At 39.9% G+C, this 13,402-nt stretch overlaps 1 protein-coding gene across 3 annotated transcripts in view; it reads right to left on the reverse strand.

Annotated features, from left to right (window-relative positions):
- The window catches only part of TBCK (TBC1 domain containing kinase), a 194,228-nt gene that overhangs the window by 16,945 nt on the left and 163,881 nt on the right, over positions 1-13,402 (reverse strand). For 2 of the 3 annotated variants that reach the window (XM_067568243.1, XM_067568242.1), the window contains exon 25: positions 9,153-9,328. In XM_067568243.1, coding sequence (XP_067424344.1) covers positions 9,153-9,328 — 176 coding nt within the window. Of the gene's footprint in view, positions 1-9,152; positions 9,329-13,402 lie in introns of those variants that run through there. The other variant, XM_067568245.1, reaches the window with a different exon arrangement.

A 13,402-nucleotide genomic window follows, 5' to 3' on the forward strand; every position in this document is an offset into this window, starting at 1 on the left:
TGTGGGTGCTCCACTTTAGGTGACTAAAGTACCCCTCATTTGATGGAGGGACTTTGGATTCAATTGTTTGGAAAGAGGAAAGTTCTGTTAGTCCTAGTGCAGCATCCCTTTTGGATGCATGATCAATTGCATAATGTTTTGTGAAAGTATGTGAGGAGGCCCATGTAGCTGCCTTGCATATGTCCGTGATGGGAACATTATTAGGGAACGTTATAGAAGTGGACATTGCTCTGGTTGAGTGTGTTCTGGTCCCAGGGGGAGCTTGTAAGTTCTTTTGTTTATAGCATAGATGGATACCATCCTGTTATCCATTTGGATAGCCTCTGACTAGATATTGCTTTGCCTTTTGTGCATTCCGCCACTGATACAAAGAGCTTATCTGATTTTCTAAATGTCTTTGTTCTCTCTTGGCAAAAGGCTAGTGCCTGTCTGACATCCAGAGTGTGGAGTGCTGCTTCCTATGCATTACTATGCGGTTCCAGATAAAAAGTAGATAAGTGAATAGGTTGATTAATATGGAAGTCTGATACTATTTTTGGTAAAACTTTGGGTGAGGCCTAAGAGTGATCTTATCTTTGTGAAAAATTGTGTAAGGTGGGTGGGCCATGCATACACTGATCTCCCCTTCGCGGCAAGCCAATGTGATGGCTACTAAAAAGGACACTTTCATAGACATATGGAGAAGTGAATATGTTGCTAATGGTTGGAATGGTGTCCTAGTAATGGCTTTTAGCACTAAATTTAGATCCCACAGTGTTGTGGGGGGCACATATGACTGGGAAACCCTTTGTAACCCTGTCAGAAACTGTTTTACCATCGGGTGAGCAAATACTATTGTGTGCTTGATCTTGTCATGGAAAACAGTAATTGCGGATAGATGTACCTTTAAGGAGCTAATTGATAGACCTGATATTTTTAGTTCTCGGATGTATTCTATGATAGCTAGAATGGATGAGGATGCAGTGAGGATTTGTCTATCTCTGCACCATGAGTTGAATCTACACCATTTCTGCAGGTACGTTTTCCTTGTTGTTGGTTTTCTACTATTTATTAGTATGTGTTTAAGTTGTTCCAAGCATTCCAGCTCATCTGGGTGGAACCAGTTAGGAACCATGCAATCAGCTGGAGCTTCTGTATCTTGGGAGCTGAAAAATCTGGCCACCATCTTGGGATAGGAGATCATATCGTAGTGGAAGAGTGATTGGTCTGTACGTTGACATCTGCAGTAGGTCTTGAGAACCATGTCTGTCTGGGACACATAGGTGTTGTTATTATCACTGTCACCTTGTTGACTCTTATTTTGTGCATGGTTCTAGGGTACTCATCTGGGATGTGCGAGACCCTTGGTTTAAGTCTCCACTCCATCTGAGGGGGAAAAGGGATCTACCACCTCTCCGGTGAATACCTTAACTATTCGGCTATGGGATAGTCTAGAATTAATGTAAATAGCAAGTGGGTGACATTTCGCAATACCATATATCAAACTGCTCTCGCCACCTTGGATACAACAAAACAACGTTACCAAGATCGGTTTGATGAGAATGATTCAATAATTCAATAGCTATTCACTAAAAAACATGACATGTATAATCAAATTCTTGTATCCCATGTTCCTGTAGGTACAGCTTTAAAATATAGGAATCTGTGTCATGATATCCAATCTAAGCTCAGAAACATGCAAGATCGATGGTGGAATGCTAAGACAGATGAAATCCAGGGCTACGCTGACCATCGTGAGACCAAAGACTTCTATGCTGCTTTGAAAGATGCATAAGATCCTACACATACCACTACAGTGCCTTTGAAGAGTGCATTTGGCCTAACACTAATCACTGAAAAAGAAGAAATCTTTCAGAGATGGCGACAGCATTTCAGTGATCTTTTGAACACACCATCCAACATCACAGATGAAGTACTAATAAGAGTAGTGGATCAGCCGTCTTGTAATGACGAGGGATGCAGACCTCTCTCTGGACAGTCAGCAATGCAATCGGTGCCATGAAGAACTGCAGATCTGATGGCATTCCTACACAAATGTTCAAGAATGGAGGTGAGATCCTGCTGAGGTGACTGCATGGACTATTTCTCAATACATGGAGTAATGAAAATTTACTGTATTTCAAACACTCCATGTTGTCTCCACATATAGAAGAAGGTGAAAAGTCTGACAGTGGTGGCTGTCTCAGTAACTCATTACTCTCCATCACTGGAAAGGTTCTAACTATAGTACTCTTTGATCATGTTCTATGCAACATCACTAAACACATGTTACTGGAGTTGCAATGTGGTTTTAGGCCAACACAAGGAATGGTGGACATGATATTTATAGCCTATCAGATGCAGGAGAAATGCAGAGAACAACATGACCTTTACACTGTCTTTATTGACCTGGCTAAAGCATTTAACACCATCAGTAGACCTGGGTTTGGCAATCATTACATAAGTTTGGTTGTCCAGAAAAATTCACCAACATTCTGACATTATTTCATGACTGAATGCTTGGACAAATCTGCTCTGTCTGATCCATTTCCTCTCTCTAAAGGATTTAAGCAGGGCTGCATAACTGGTCTACTCTTGTTTAAACTCTTCTGTGCAGCAATGCTTGATGATGCTACCCTGAATGCTGGTATCGGGATAATTTTCTAATTCTCTGGAACAGGCTGCTATCTTCCACGCAGGTCTTAGAGGCAGTTGTTCCTGAACTACTGCATGCCAATGACCATGCTCTAGAGGCATACATTTTAGACAAGATACAACTGATTGTGGACAAATTTGCAAAGTCTGCAGAAAGATACGGGCTGAAAATCAATCTGAAAAAGACAGAGGCCATGTATCAACTTGCACTAGAGAAACCCTACATGAAACCAAAAGTCACCATCAGAAACACACAGCTGAATGTTGTTACATACTTCTGTTATCATGGTAGTATATTGTCAAATTATGTCACTATAGACAAGGAGCTGACAAATTATATAAAAAATACCAGTTCATCATTTGTCAGACTACCAGGAAGAATCTGGCAGCAACATGGGATTAAGCTTCAAATTTAAGTTAAAAGTCTATAAATCAATTGTTCTGTCCATCTTATTGTATGGGTATGACACCTGGACCTGTTACAGTCATCACACATTAAGCTTCTAGATAAGTTCAATTTATATGACACCTGCATGCCAGATTCTGCATCAAATGACAGGATAGTTATCAATAATGGAATGTAGTCACTCCACAGGGATTGAAGCCATGCTTACCACACCACAGTTACACTGGGCTGGTCATGTGCTGAGGATGGGCAATACCAGAATGCCAGAGCAGTAGTTGTATGGCAAACTGAAGTGGGCAACCACATATGAGGCGGCCAAAGGAAACGCTTAAAGACACACTGAAGCATAACCTGCAACACTGAGGCTAACAGCTGGGAGTTGTCAGAAAAAGACAGAGCACGCTGGCACGTAACGTCAACAATGGGTTTACCCAGTTCAAGATTAACTGCCGTTTGGATCTTGAGGTACAGAGGCTGAGCTGTAAATAGTGGCAGGTTTAACAGGCACAGACTGTAATCCCTTCCTAAAATCAAGCTATGCACTTCATGTGGAAAGGACTGCCGGTTGCGCATCATTCTTTTTAGTCACAACTGTACTTATAAGCCATAATACTGTCATCAGCATCATCTTCTGTCACGAAGAACAACAACATGCAATGTTCTGATGTGTGTCAGAGATAGTGACTGAATTCAGGCATGAGAATGACTCTATAGCCTGGTGGTTAGAGCTTTCACCCAGGATGTGGGACACCCAAGATCCAGTCCTCCTGCTCCAATGTCACAATAACTAACTCCTTTTATACATCCAGGCCTAAACGTCCTGCTCCCAAGGTATGATAGTTTAATAAGATTTTATGAACAATTAATGAACATGAAAATGTGTGTGAAATCTTTTGGATATCAATTAAGAGGGGGGAAAAACACTAGGCCATCCTTCCACTAGTTTGAATAAAATTATCAGAGAATTTATAACAGAAATGACTATTTGTGCATGTGAGCATGACAGATATTTTTTTTCCCTAGAGTACAGGAGTAGGTTTGGGGGAGTGGGGAAGTAAAAGCAGAAATTGCTTCAAAAGCATACCAGTCCCAAGTATGCAGATTAGTCAGTATTTATTGCAGTACTTGTAGAAGACTACTAGAGTGCAGGATTTAATTACAAGAAGTTGCATTGGAAGGAGCTAAGAGTTAATCTTTTAAAATTAATACTAGCATACCTTTCTTAAATGTGATTAGTTCCAGTCTGATGACGATCACTGTTACACGATGGGAAAGCATAACAAAAAAAATCTGAAAGATTAATAAGAGCAATAACCCTCTAATTACCAATTACTGTACTTTGTGTGTGTCGAACAGGAAGGAAAAATCTCATCCGCACCACAAACTGTACAAAAATGCTCTTATTCACAGCTCCACTGTAAATAGTACTAAGATAAAAGTTTAAAAATAGGACAGTTCTTTTAGACAGAACATGACTTTGTCCATATTGAGCATGCTACACTGCTCAAGGCAACAACGGATGTAACATTTAAACAGAATAACATACATTTACTTAGAGTAATGACATTAGTATCTAACTATGCAGACTGTTTCTTCTTGTCGTTTGTATTCTTTCTAATCTTAAGTGACTATCTTAACCATTCCAATCTTTAGCTGATTATAAAAGGCAGAGATTTTGTGCAGACTGAAAGACTATAAAGTACTTAGCTAGGACTTTCATAAAAGGAATGGAACCCTGCCAGTATTTCTGCTAACATGTTTAATGAAATGAGGCTAAGACAGAACTGCTGGCTTTCTACTGCAATAGGGAACGCTCAGTGCACATTACCTTTTCATTACAAAAGGTTCTCTTGTAAAATAATCTTGGAAGAAAGGGTCACTAGACATTATGCTCCCAACATGTACTTCATTACAGTTTCATTAGTTTTCAAGTACAGCCTTATTGTGAAGTTATGCTGGACACTATTTAAAAAAATGTAATGAATAAGAAACCTGTTGAAACTTCTCCATATTTCCCACCAAATCACATTAAAAGCTACTGTACTCTTTCTTTCCTGTAAAACAATTAATTTGTGTATGACAGGGCATCATATGAGTGAAATATTAAAATAAATTACAAAATGATTCTCTTATAGAGAGATTATTTTATAAATGCTCATATTGAGATATTCTCTTATAAAACTCACAAAGTGGCATAGCATTTTTCTCAAGATAGGTAACAGTAATATATAACAGGAAATACAGTGATAACATACAGACTTTTTTGCACTGAGATGAAAATGTTTGAAGGCTGAGTACATCCAGTCACTGACTGGATATCATGGAATAGGTGATGTATTCTTCTTCTTAGGATTTCATCTACATATTCAGAATACCTGACAGTCAGTCAATCAGTCAACTTCTTACATAAAGTATGTTCTGTTTGAGAAACTGGGACATTCCCAGATAACAAGTCAACTATTTCAGGAAATTATTTTATTACCAATACTAGCTCTCTTTTCAGCAAGGAGTCTCGTCACGTCTTACAACTCTGGAGACTGATGTCTGCTATTTCTTCACCGAATAGATACAGCATACATAGCAGCAGCTTCCCACACTGACCTGTCCATTACTATGCCTCAGACTGACAAGAAAGACAGAGCAGGGTCTTGAAGTGGTGAGTCTGCTAACAAGAAAGCCACTTAGTGAAATTCTGATGAGGATTTATTCTGAGAATAGCCGCTACATTCTTTATGATAAAGAGTCTATTTCCTGTATAATAGCTACAGTTTCTGCCGGTTTTCTAAATAACATGGTAGAGAGAAAAGAGGACCAAATTAAAAGCTTTTCCTACTTTGACCTTTCCTATGAATATAGCTTAAAAATTAACCTTAATTCTGTGAGAGAAAAAAGTCACTGAAGTTCAGACAATGATGAGGCACCTGAGTCTGTGACTAACTAGAAACCTCAACTGATGCATGAAATAAATAAATACAAGGAAAAAATTTTACTTTTACATGCTTCTTTGATCGTCTTTGTTTTATCTAGACAGCAGATCATGCTGAGTATTCATATTTTGGCATATCTCCAGGAACTGACCATTTTGTAATAACTGTTTTGCTTATATAAGTTCCGATTTGGAGTAGTCTCCAAATTCTACCATGCTCTGTTTTGCAGTAAACACTGTCAAATATTAAACAGAGGAAAATACTTTTAGCGCTGCTTATTACTAAGTTTGCCATTCCCCTTAAAAGAAAGGATTTATCAAGTTGTAAACTCCTGAAAAAGCCAGTAAAAAAGATTAAGACATTTGATACATACGTCAGCTCAGTGGAAAAATCATCCAAGACACATATGAACCCTAAATAGTTAATACTGATTCATTGAATGGAAACTTTGTTTAAAGAAAAGTAAATATGAGACACTTTCTAGCAATCCTACTCTTCTAGATCACCATATTTCTTAAAAGAAAGCTTATACAGGTATTCTATAGTTTAGGGTACATTTGGCATAGTACAGAATATATACTTGCAATATGTATTAATTCTGTGGATATCTAAACTGCAGTAAAATTTGCACTAACATATTTATGACAAGCCATGTTACTGTGAGCTGCTGGTGTACAGAAGCAGGAATGTGGAATCTGACCCTTTAAAGTGACACATTACAGACTGTTGTCTAGAAAAATTAGGTACATATCCTTCAAAAGCAATAATCTGCACCAACTTAACTGTTATGAAGGGAACTTTTTATAAAATGGTACATAAGAAAATACAAATAAATAATTGATGTGATTGTAGAACCATTGGCCATTATCTCTGAAAACTCGTGTTGATCGGGGGAGGTCCCAGACGATTGGAAAAAGGCAAATATAGTGCTCATCTTTTAAAAAGGGAAGGAGGAGCTGGGGAATTACAGACCAGTCACCCTCACCTCAGTCCCCAGAAAAATCATGGAGCTGGTCCTCAAGGAATCCATTCTAAAGCACTTGGAAGAGAGGAAGGTGATCAGGAATAGTTAGCATGGATTTATCAAGGGCAAGTCATGCCTGACCAACCTAATTGCCTTCTATGATGAGATGTCTGGCTCTGTGGATGTGGGAAAAGCAGTGGACGTGATATACCTTGACGTTAGCAAAGCTTTTTATACGGTCTCCCACAGTATTCTTGCCAGCAAGTTAAAGAAGCATGGGTTGGATGAATGGACTATAAGGTGGACAGAAAGCTGGCTAGATCATCGGGCTCAATGGTTAGTGATCAACAGCTCGATGTCTAGTTGGCAGCTGGTATCAAGTGGAGTATCTCAGGGGCCAGACCTAGGGCTAGTTTTGTTCAACATATTCATTAATGATCTGGAGGATGGGGTGGATTGCACCCTCAGCAAGCTTGCAGATGACATTAAACTGGGGGGCATGGTAAATATGCTGGAGGGCAGTGATAGGATCCAGAGTGACCTAGACAAATTGGAGGATTGAGCCAAAAGAAATCTGATGAGGTTCAAGGACATGTACAGAGTCCTGCACTTAGGACGAAAGAATCCCATGCACTGCTACGGACTGGGAACTGACTGGCTAGGCAGCAGTTCTGCAGAAAAGGACATGGGGGATATAATGGACAAGAAGCTCAATGTGAGTGCCAAGAAAGCTAATGGACTATTGAGCTGCATTAGTAGGAGCATTGTGAGCAGATCGAGGAAAGTGATTATTCCCCTCTGTTCGGCACTGGTGAGGTCACATCTGGAGTATTGTGTCCAGTTTTGGGGCCCCCTCTACAAAAAGGATGTGGACAAATTGGAGAGAATCCAGTGGAAGGCAACAAAAATTATTAGAGGGCTGGGGCACATGACGTGAGGAAAGGCTGAGGAAACTGGATTTATTTAGTCTGCAGAACAGAAGAGGGAGGGAGGATTTGATAGCAGCCTTCTACTATCTGAAGGGGATTCCAAGGAGGATGGAGCTAGGCTGTTCTCAGTGGTGGCAGAGAACAGAACAAGGAGCAATGGTCTCAAATTGCAGTGGGGGAGGTCTAGATTGGATATTAGGAAAAAATTTTCCACATGGAGGGTGGTGAAGCACTGGAATGGATTACCTAGGGAGGTGGTGGAATCTTTGTCCTTACAGATTTTTAAGGTGTGGGTGGACAAAACCCTTGCTGGGATGATTTAGTTGAAGTTGGTCCTGCTTTGAGCAGGGGGTTGGACTAGATGATTCCCCGAGGTCCCTTCCAACCCTAATCGTCTATGATCTTCTGAGATTCTAACAATACTTTAAAATACTGCCTAGTATATTAAGAGAATCAGCTAACAATGTGTTGTGATCTATCCCACTTTTAGATGGAGATTGCTGATAGAGACATGCACCTTGCTGAAAGAGTCACATGACAAACAAAAATAAAGACTCCCAAACAAAAAATACTCAGTTGCATATGCTAAATTAAAAGTCATATTTGAAGGACATAATGAATAATAAAAAGGGTACAGTCCTCAGTTGCACTGAGAAAAAGGTGTCTGTAGGCTGCCTTTAGGTCTTCCGATTGTGAGCCTGCTGGGTAGCTGAACAGGCCTCCCTGCACAAGTTTTAGCAGCCACAGGGCTTCTTTTACAATGCCCTCTTTAGGTATTTTTTTTCGAGATGGGGATTGGCAAAGCACATCATGTACCAACCCTTTCATTTCCCCTCTAGCCCCAAAAAGCTCATCTCTCCTGACACATCCGTTGCACCAATGGGAGGGAGAGAAGGGACCAGAGCAGAGCAGAGGAGAGAGCAGCTGGCATAAAACCAGCTAAGCCAAATTTACACCAGTCCAAGATTACAGCATGTCAAGAGAATCCTCAGGCATCCCTGGCTGCTTTAATGTTACTTTGTGCTGCTCCAGTGGCACAAAGTGATCTCATTGGGACTAAGGATCTAGCCCATAGCCTTCGGAGCAAGAGAGACTAACTTATAAGGAAACATCTTTGCCCTCTTTTCCATGGAGCAAGAATTTCCACTATCAACCTACCTTCAGTCTCTCTGCTGCATATCTATGACTATTTAAATGATTTATCATTCTAGTACCACATTAACCGCCAATCAAAATAGGCAGGAAGTAATGGTGAATGGGCCGAGACCATGACCCTTAGATTTGAAGGATACTCTTCGCTATTACGGATGTCAACTACCAGCAGTTTTGGCTTGCTAGATTTGGTTTTCTTTGTAGGCGTTTTGAAGTGGATAGGTCCTGTCAGCTCACACAAGCCAATCAAATCTTCTGCTGAGATCCGTGGTGACCCCTCCGCCTTCAGATCATTCAACTGGATAGAGTCCCTAGACTTTGAAGAGAGAAAAATGAAATCATAAAAATTATGTAACTATTTATTTGCAGTGCTGTTATAGCTATGTTGGTCCCTGGTTATTAAAGAGACAAAGTGGGTGAGTTGGTATCTTTTACTGGACCAACCTCTGTTGGTGAAAGACGAGCTCTTGAGCTTACTCTGCAAGCTTGAAAGCTCATTTTTTTCACCACAGAAGTTGGTCCAATAAAAGATATGATCTCATCCACCTATTTTTCACTCAACTATTTAGGCATTAACCAGCATTCATTGCAACTTCTGCTTTACATGATTATTGTAAATATAAAAGTGAAGTTTTGCATAAAAACATTCTCTCCTTGTAACTACAAACAAATCTGAGTAAAGCCATATAGCACTAGAATTTTTCAAATTATTCATTGTGGATAGTTCATATGACAAACCCAGCTCTATTTTCTTTTAAAAAAATATCCATAAATAGATCTTTATGAATTTGTCATTTGCATTTGTTTGATTTTGTGAAAACAAATTTTAGCCTGTGCTTGGTTCATGAAGTGTTCACTATGGATAGATTCACCCTGGCCACTTTATGCATGGGAAAAGGGCCCTAAAAGCCACAAATCTATCCAGAGGACTTCCCCCTCTGTGCAGGAACTGAGTTAGATAGCCACAAGTTGTCTTCCAAGGATCCCCTCGAAAGCCCTCATGCAGGGAACCATGTCAGGAGTGGGATGGATGTGTAGTGAGTGGGGAGGAGATTCTGGGCAGCACTATGGCCCAAAGGGCAACTGGGAAGCCCACCATAATTTAGACAGCCCTATGGAGCTGTCTAAATTATGCTAGAGGCTGCTTCTCCTCCCGACCCCCCAGTAGCCCAGAATTGAGTGTGTGCAAAGCTGACAAAGCTCAGGTGCAGCACAGAATCTCTCCCTAGGAGCTTTTGCTAGTTATTATTCCCCCCCAAAAAACATATTACTGGTCACCTACTTCACTTGGTATCATGCTAAACTTTATAAAAAGGTATCATCCTTTTTTCTGCTTGCAAATTATTTGGAATACTCAATTAATTTATTTTGGTGACACTGAAATACTCTATAATTTGCCCAACAGCCTTTCCATTGTGAACACACTAACAAATATTCATAAGCACTATTATCTGTGGTGCTTCTGCTTTTTGTTATTATTGTGAATAAAAACACATGTAAATAAGCCAAAAAAAGAAACAAAATAATTCATCCTGAACACCAGCAGAGTGAATCAGAGAGTTTTATTCATAAATATATTTTATGACTAACAGTGTATCTTGATAATTGATGATGAGTACAAAACCACTAAATTACAATAGAGTTTAATGTATAGGATTTCAGTGTGATGATCACAAAATGGTAGTTTTTCCAACCATAATTCTTATTTATAACTGTGAAATAGCTGAATTTTAAAAAAGTTAACTTTAAAACAGCTCCTCAGTTTAGAAGAACCATCTCTACACAGTCTAATCCATCCTAAGAAAAAAGCACGACAAGTACTCTTTGCTACATGCTCAAAAGACCAGCAAACTCAGGACTCTGTAAGCACGATGCAGGGAAGTGAATTCCAGTCATGCAAACTGTTTGAGAATGCCCAGTTACTAAAACCCTGATGTTTAAATCTAGGGACTGTTGAAAATCCCAGCTGATCTCAGGAGAGACTATAAAATACCCAAGGATGTAAATTAGTAGAATGCATCGCACCACCCATGTTAATCATCTCTGTATAGATGATCAGTGAGCCAAAATGAATTAGATCATTTTCACCAGTAACTCATAGAATCATAGAAGATTAGGTTGGAAGGGACCTCATGAGGTCACCTAGTCCAACTCCCTGCTCAAAGCAGGATCAACCCTAACTAAATCATCCCAGCCAGGACTTCGAACTCCTCCATGCACAGCAATTTTGCATCAGCACCTAATGGGTCTCTACGGGAAGTCTCAACACCTCAGCTTCAAGGGCTACCAGCTTTAACTTTTCAAAGCACCGATACCAAAGCAAACACTATTTTTTTCTGTATTTAGAAAATCCAGCATAGCACATGCGGGTCAGAGGCTTTAATGCACTAGTGATAGTGATTTACTGTCATCTGGAGAAGTAGCATGTACCTACCACCACTTTTTCCATCTTGTATCATTGCCCAGTAATGGCATTTACAGGTATTTGATTTGCATAATATTTTAACCTAGCAGTAAAGAGTTAATGAAGTCATTCATGTATGCACAAAGGCTAAATTCAGCTCCATGGTGCGAAAATGCAGCCCTGCTGTGTGTGACTCTAGTGGAGTTTTCCTGCTTACATCAGGGCTGACTTTGGCCCTGTGCAACTGTTGTGCTCCTACTGTGCTTGAGGTCAAACATGGGCAAAAGTTGTTTATAACTCTGAGTGTCCAGCTGTTTCCAGTGAATTATTCTGACTTGTTTGGAGACAAATCTGTGCAGCATAGCCGATAGCTACTATAGTGAACATCTTCTGGAAGCTGTTTAGACTACTGGTTTTGGTCTCTGTTACCGGTGGGATACTTTTTCTGTGTTAATTAAAAGGTAACCATTTTATTTAGAAAATCCCAGTGTGTGCTTTGCAATTCTTCCATACACAACAAAGGTGCAGAGGCCACTTCTGCCCAATACGGGTATTACTCTCATTAACATTATTGGAAGTTATATGCACATGGTTATAGATCATACAGTAATTACAACCCAGATGTAAAATACAAAATACAAAAATTAAAATCTAAAAAATGTTCCTACCTTACTGGAGAATATTATTGCACTGATTTTAAGAGTTAAATATACAAAGTGCTGTTTAAAAGCAGGACTATATTAAGAGTATGGGGGCTGAATTTCATGCTTAGAGAAAAATAGATCCATAGCTCACAGGATTATCTTTGCCATCTAGTCTCGTGGTGTGTGTGTGTGTGTGTGTGTGTGTGTTTTCACACTAGTTCAGTACCGAACTTATTTGCTTTCAATTTTCACTTCTCAGTGAGGAAACATATTCCTAAGAGAATAGGACTGATAGCAATTCAGGAGACATAGAGGCGCTGGTAATCAGAGTATTAAATAGAACCGTGCAGAAGATGTTTTTTCCGTCCCATGAAAATTTTGAAGATATCAAAATTTTTCCCATCTCAAATTCGGATGAAAAATCAAAATCTTGACAATTTTTGCAAATCAAACATTTGAAAAAAATTTGCTCTGGATCAATCAAAACATAATTTTAAAACATTTCATTTTGGTTTTGAGCCTTTTTCTTTTTTCAACCTTTAAGTCTAAATTTACTAAAATTTCAAAATGAAAAGCCATTTTAACTCAGAAAAATGAAACTTTTCCCCCAAAAATCTTTCAAGTCAGATTTGAAAGACTATTGCTCAGAGTGCAAAAATCTGTTTACTCTTAAGTTTGATTTTCTGCTTGGGAGGGGACAGTCTAACCAAAATCTATATACTCCTTTCTTAAATATAGTTCTTCTTCAAGTGCTTGCTCATCTTCATTCCACTATAGGTGTGCGCACGCCTCCATGCACGGCTACCGGAACTTTTTTCCCCTTAGCAGATCCCGTAGAGCTGATGCTGGCACCCCCTGGAGTCCCGCGCACATGCCGCAGTATATGAGGTGCAGTCAGTCCTACGCCCCCTCAGTTCCTTCTTTCTGCCCATGATGGTTACTGGAACTGCCTGCGCTTGCATTGCAAGTGCTTAATTCCCCATGTTTTAAACTTTAAACAAGGATTTTTGTGTGTTAATAAGTTAGCTAGATTAATAACTGTTGTAGTGGTAGTTTGAGACAGTCTAGCTCAGACTTTACCGGGAGCAGGAATGCTCCGGTGTCATGGCTTCAAGTCGCGCGCTTTCGCATGAAGGCTTTCCCGCTACTGACCCCCACTGCCTGAGAAAGGCTTTCAGACCTCTGGAAAAATCCACCTGAAAGCCTGGCTCATGGAGCCCTCGAGCCGGCTCCGAGCCAACCCGCTTTGCTGCGGTATCCAGCATGCCGTCGGCACTGACCCGACTCAACACCACGAAGACGGAACATGGATACTCCCCCACACACAGGGATGGAGCACCGA

The sequence above is a fragment of the Emydura macquarii genome, unplaced genomic scaffold, assembly GCF_026122565.2.
Source record: "Emydura macquarii macquarii isolate MOO-44397 ecotype Brisbane River unplaced genomic scaffold, CSIRO-AGI_Emac_v2 contig_2863, whole genome shotgun sequence".
Taxonomy (NCBI): Eukaryota; Metazoa; Chordata; order Testudines; family Chelidae; genus Emydura; species Emydura macquarii.